The 6662-nt window shown below is 45.9% G+C and overlaps 1 protein-coding gene across 10 annotated transcripts in view; it reads right to left on the reverse strand.

Moving 5' to 3' along the window:
* Window positions 1–6662, reverse strand: part of EBF3 (EBF transcription factor 3) — a 148076-nt gene that overhangs the window by 11291 nt on the left and 130123 nt on the right. For all 10 annotated transcript variants that reach the window (XM_027840483.1, XM_027840479.1, XM_027840477.1 and 7 more), the window contains one exon: window positions 1611–1699. In XM_027840483.1, the coding sequence (XP_027696284.1) occupies window positions 1611–1699 (89 nt within the window). The remainder of the gene's footprint in view (window positions 1–1610; window positions 1700–6662) is intronic.

The raw sequence follows: 6662 nt of genomic DNA on the forward strand, positions 1-6662 counted from the left end.
AAAGCTTAGCAGAGGCACTGCACGAGTTCAAATCCTGCCTCTGATCCTTATTAAGTGTGTGTGCTTGGACACCTCTAGTCCTTCATCTATAAAAGGGGAGGCCTGGGCCTCAAGGCCTCTAGGTCGTTTCTTATTCTACATCTCTGGTTCTAACTGACTTTCTCTCTTTAGGTCTTTCTTTCCTCTTCTATAAATGAAGTGGAAGGCTTGAATTAGTTGCCTCTACCAGCTCTAAGTCTATGCTGCTGTGACTGAACTGGCTTCCACCATTTTGCTGGTATACAAGGACAGAAGTCTTGCTCTGACAAAAGGGCTCAGTCCAGCTGGGCCTCCAGGCCACTGCCTCCTCCAAAGTCCCCTTCTCTCCCTGGCCTTCTCACGGCTCTTACACAAGGAGCTAGGTGACTGCCCTCAAAGACTGGCCCGGTTCAGGCCCTTTCCAATGCCCATAGTGAGTCTCTATATGGGAGACAGAGCTGGAAGCAAAAGTCCGCTGGGCAATGGCTAGAAAACTCTGGTTCTTCTCAGGGTGAGGCTAGTTCTGTTGGAACTTCACCCTCAGGACCCAAAACCCTGAAGTGAAATGTGCCGCAACCAAAAAATCCTTCCAGGGCTCCCTGATTATCTTAACAGGGAATCTCTGATATCAGTGGCTGGTGTGTCCACAATTAAAAAGGATTCTAATGATGCTTCCTCTGTTCATGCTGGGCTTTAAAAAGGTAATGTCGAGAAGGTTTTATTGTGTTAATAAAACTCTGAGGTGGTCAAGATGTGGAGCGCACAGGAAGAGAGGGAACCATCAGTCACTGTGTTATGACTCCATTTTTCATTTGTGTTTTCAACTTTGCCTTGAAAACCAGAGATTGCAGGAGAGAAAGCCAGAGACAAAATTCTATCAAAGGAAAGGGGAAATTATAAGCTTGACTTATCTTTAATGTTACACATCAAAATGAAATTTCTGTGACACGTGGCATGTGCATAAACAACACAGGCCGCTTTTGTCTTTGTGGAATTTAAATGAAAAGTCCCTCTAGATATTAATGTGTGGACTTCATTCGTTAGCCTGCTAAGTCAGGGACTTGTAACAAAAGCTTTGTAAACAAAAGATTAAACTGAATCGAGCTTTAGAAAATGAAAGGAAAACACGAGTCAAATAATCACAGATCAGAGAGGGGACTGCTTAGATGGAAATCAGTACAGGCTACTGGAGTGGAAAATGCTTAATTGAACTGTTTCATTATGCAGGAAGTTTATGTCCCCCTTGCAGAATCCAAAATATTTGGATCAGAAAAGCCATTCTTCTCTGTTAGAAGATTTTCTTGCTGAGATGAAATATGGAACGTGGAACTGCCCATTGCCTCCTTAATGCCCAAGGCACCCGTAAGGAACATTTCTCTGGGGCCCAGGGGGGCTGGGCAGGGTGGCCCCACACCTGCTATTGTCCGAAAGTAAGCAGCTGATTTTAGGTCCTTAGAAAGAGGCCTCGTTATTGAAACCCCCAAGTCCCTGACCCACAGCGGGCCCACGGTGAAACAAAAAACAAACAAGCAAACACTCCAAAAGAAGAACAGAAAGGCAGCAATGAGCCACTTTCATTCTATTGGACTAACCTTCGGTAACCTTTCAGGATCCCCTGGATGCCGAGGAATCACTTTCTGCAACCTCTGAAAGCCGTAATCTATGGTTGGTTCATTAAGGGCTGGAACATAAAATAGAAACGGGGGTCAAGTTAATTATGCTTACGTCATCTGTTACTTGTTATATCCCAAAGAGACCACGTGCCCATCATTCCTTGGCTCTGTGTCCCTCCAAAGCCCAGTTTGATTCTGTCTTAGGGAACGGTGCTCTCGCTCTCTCTGTCTCTCTCTCTGTCTCTCTCTCTCTGTCTCTCTGTCTCTCTCTGTCTCTCTGTCTCTCTCTTTCTCTTTCTCCCCTCCTTCCTTTTGCACACAAAAGTAACAATTGTTTCTAATACATAATTAGGCAGAAAGAAAGTCAAAGGGTCACCTCCTAGAATGTAAAAGTAGTGGCCAGAGGCTGCCCCCTCCTAGGTCTGGAGGCCACAGAGAGCGATCGCGAGAGCCGTGATGTGATGCCTGCATCACGGGCTGCATTCCATACCGGCCAGGGATTTATGGGAAACTGGCAATTATGACATATGTCCAGCTATTGCTAGCTTCAGATTTATCCCTGTGGTCCTTTCTTGTCTCCCATATTGCCTGCACACCAAGCAGGCAGGAAGAGTGCTTAATCTTCCAAAGCTTTAATAATCTGTGAATGGCTGACTACAAACTGATGTAGGGCGCTATCATTCCACAGCTGCAATCCACTAGCCTCATGAAATTGCAGGCCACAAATAGTAATTAATCTTTTTATCCCTCAAATTGTAATTTTGACTATGAACTGTGCTTGGTCATAAATCAGCAGCACACGGGGTTGTGTACAGTGCATGAATCATGAGGCTGACTCAGTTAGCCTGCACACACTGTGTTTAACAAGCTTGATAAGGAGTCATAGGGCTTTATTATAGCTCTGCCTGACTCCAACAAAAACTGAGCCTCGAGGCCCAAGGACTCGAGTGAAGATGAAAATACTTATATTAGAGTATATTAGTTCTTGATGTAGATATCGTTTTTCGAGGGGTAACTCCGCGGTGCGTGGCGCAACATAAATCAATGGGTTTTCTGAGCCTAATAGGAGCTGCCCCCATCTATTCATTACTCAGCCTGCAATTTAGGCCATCACTCATTAGTCAGCATGTAATCTGATGATTAACTCTGCACAACTCAGCAAGTTTGCAGAGCGAGGGGGCGCGGGGGCTGTCCCTTCCTCGGGGCAGCCTCCGCCCCCAGGCTCCCCAGTGGTGGGCCGAGGGGTCCCAGGAGGGCTCCGCGTGCTCGCGTAAACACCCACCCTGTACCCCACGTGCACGCACGCACATCCACGTGCGCAGACACATGCACCCCTCCTAATCAGCGCACTCAATAACATGCCGGAAAGTTGAAGCCTCCAATGTGATTTGACATTCCATCATGCATCTTGGAGACAAAGGTCCACACAGGAATGTGAAGTAAGACATTTTCTTGTTAATAAAGCATTGATCCGACGTATTGATTTTACATGACACAGCTTTTGCCGGGATTTGGCCCTCTCTCTTTTTTCTTTGCAAACAGTGGAGCTCTTCAGAATGCCTTGGCGTGTGTGACATGGCAAAATTCCTAACACTGTGTGATGTAAATTCTATATGTGCAAAACCACTTCATAATCAGACCATTAATCATGAGAAGCTGTCAGCATTGACTTGGGGGACAATTTGTCATGTCTTTGCCTGGGCCCATACAAGGGTATCAAGCAAGAGCCTGGTGCGTTGGGGACAGATGAGCCTCTGCCAGGGCTGCACCAAATGACTTACTTCGGAGGGATTAAATGAAGTATTACATTTCTTGATTAGGGAACAGAGAAGGTGGCGTGCTGTGCATTTGTAACTTGTCAAGATTTCTCCACTTTCCCAGCTAATCACCAGGACTGGTTGACTTAATGAATCTGGTCTGATGAAAGGTGATCAGATAAGATAGATGCCCAGCCGCTATTGATTTCATGCAAATCCAGCTGACAGGTGATTGGAACCCGAATACGAGCTTTCAGAGGCTTTATGACTTGTAATAACCATACACTCTCATTCTAAGGAAGACATTTCCCAGTGTTTCAGTGGAATTGATGTTCTCCCTGTATTACCCCCAAATCTTTTAAAGTCACATAAATGGGAGTGTCCCTTTCACCTCAGTTCAATGCCCAGACAGTAATGAGATCCAGTCGATGGCGCCAGGAATCCGACTCTGGGTAATGTTGGGGGGGGGTCCCAGGTAATGTTGGCATTTCCCAGTGCTTCCTGCTGCCCCCAAAGGTGCCAGAGATGAAGGGGCGACCAGCCTGGGCCTCACTCCCACTAAGGCTTCCAACACCAGCAGGCCAGCTGCCTGATTTGCATGTAGGAATTAGGAAAAATGGCCTCTCTCTTTAAATTACAGGAGAAGTCACATATATCCCAAAGACTTGGAGGTTTGGGATAATTGGGGGCTGGGTTATTCAATTTGCCTCTGTGCCTCAAAGAGCAGCTGGTGATATGCAGAGCAGCTTGACTAATAACGGACTAAATCCACCTTGACTCGGGGCCCACGGCCCGGCCCCCAGCCTGCCTGCCTGTCCAGGGAGCACAGCCCCACAGAATCCATCGGCCCACGGCTGGACCAAACGAAGAGCAGGAGTGGCTTCACGGGCAGAGTCTGGGGCCGGAGGAGAAAGCGCCAGGCCCTGCCCTGCACACATGTAATAAATCCTCCGTGTGTCGACTTTACAAGCTGAGAGTCCAGCCGGGCTGGGGCGAGGTGCGGGCACGTCCCAGTCACCGGGTGGCGAGCCCCGAGCCAGGCCAATCAATACCACTTTCCTGTTTTAGAACTGGGTAATTATGAGGTGGAGAGATTGCCTGACCTTTCACCTGCGCTGCATTACTTTGCTGATATTAAGATAAATTGCCTGATTTTGGGTAAACATATGCTGCAATTCAAACTGTCAGCCATGGTTTGCTCAAGGATAATTTGTATTGATCTCCCAGCTTCTTCCCAATTTTGCTTACTGACCTCGTGGATAATTAGAGAAGGAGCCTTGGGTAAGCGAAAGTCAGGGCTAGAAAAGAAATACGAAAAAGAAGATGAGGAAGAAGAAGGCAAAGCAGAAGAAGGAGGAGGAGGAGGAAAAGAAGGATAAGGAGAACCAGAAGAAAGAGGAGAAGAAAAATCAAATCGGTTTTATCTTCATATTTGCAGTCCTATCCCTTCGAACATGTACATCTGCCAGCATCCTAGGTACCAAAAATTAATGGGTGAACATTCATCTACCATTTATTCCAAGATGTTATTTAGCAGCCTCGTTCATCTTAAAAGCATATGGCCCTAGACTAAATTTAAACTCTGCTTGAAAGAAAATGACAGTGAACACCAGAGCCCCCTTTGGGGCCAAGGGATGCCCTTTGGGCTCCCACCTTCCATCCCAGGCATCTTCCTTTGCCTACGGACAGGGAAAGTATACGCTTCCTAATAAATCCCCTCAAAGTAATTAGTGCCACTCATTTGTCCTGAATTCAAATTGAGCTCCGATGAGGCTGCTGAGCGTAAAGGAGATGAATGTATGAGCAAAATGATATCATTGCAGATATGTCAGATTACAGGGCTGTTGTATCAGAAGTCATAAAACAAGTCTCCCTTGTGAAATATCTCTTTATTAACCATGCCATAAGATATTAACATTCCTCATTTAGTGGAGGGCCTTTTATCTGTTTCAAATACATTATTCGTCCTTTTAGAGATAAACTGTATTAATATCCATTTGAGTAGGCGACCGCGGCCTAATGCATAGTAATTTTTGTTGGAGAGCCTTTATTTTAGAATAAGAAAATTACCCGGCAATAAAACCTGAATGAATAAGAAGCGTGGTTAGCAGGGAATCGCATTCCATGCCAAATGAGCCAGGCAATCAGACAACCTCTGAAAGGACCAGATATCCGGTTATCATATGCAGGCCCATATCCAGAGTGGGTCCTACAAATAGGGTCTGACATGACCAAATATCCTCAATGACTCTGCCATGCAGAAAACGCCTACAGCTCAAGGAGGATACATATTTAAATATCTCTGAGTGCACTGGAGTTAATCTTGTTTCTTTACAAGCATTAAAGTCATAGCAGAAGAAACATTCTAAATATTTAAGTCATTCCAGTGTACTGGGGGATTAATCATACCACAATTGATAAAATTTTAACAGTCTGTGATGTCAGTTCAAGTTGCGATAGCTAAAGCTAACATGGCAACAGAAAGTGGAGTCAGCCTCTCAGCGTGCAGCTGTGACCGGAAAGCCTCCTGTCTGCCTGCCACCATTAGGGACTTACCAATGGGCAGCATTCGGCGGAATTTTCTTTCTTGTGACATACAGAGTTTTGGTCTGCATTTTGATGACCTAAACTTCTTTGTCAGCTAGGACTGCCTCAAGGTCTGTATTAATAACTAATAGCCCAAAAATGTATGTGATTATTTTATTAGACCCACATGCCAATCCTTCTAAAGCAAAAACCTAATTCAATTAAGGAAGAGTATAGGGAGGGTATCTTGTGTAGGAGTGGGGGTGCGGGAGGCTGGAAACTGGCATATCTAGAAATGGGATACACCTCCTTCTATTGGGCAGTTTTCTGGAGGACAGAAAATTTACCCCAGAGAAGGAATGGCATCTAACTTTGTTCCCACTCAATTGCTTTCCTGGGGTGGAACCTAAGTTCCTTGAGGGCAGGGACCATTTTTTTTTTTGTCTTTGTCTTTCCAGCACAGCACATAGTGCCTACCCCATAACGGGTGCTTCATAAATGCTTCCTGATTGATTTGTTGGTAGGGGAAGCTAAATGCATGAACTAGGGTCTGAGGCATCTTCTGGAGAGATGCTGACGTCAAAATGAGACACAGAGTTTGGGCCTGTCCTCATCGTGAAAGAACTAAGGGACTGTTCCTGTTCAGGCATCCTATCCTTCCTCCTCCTCCTCCCCTTCCTTCACCCCCTCCTCCCCTTCCTTCACCCCCTCCTCCCCTTCCTTCACCCCCTCCTCTCCTTCCTTCACC

The sequence above is a fragment of the Vombatus ursinus genome, unplaced genomic scaffold (genome assembly GCF_900497805.2).
Source record: "Vombatus ursinus unplaced genomic scaffold, bare-nosed wombat genome assembly UNPS02014845.1, whole genome shotgun sequence".
Taxonomy (NCBI): Eukaryota; Metazoa; Chordata; class Mammalia; order Diprotodontia; family Vombatidae; genus Vombatus; species Vombatus ursinus.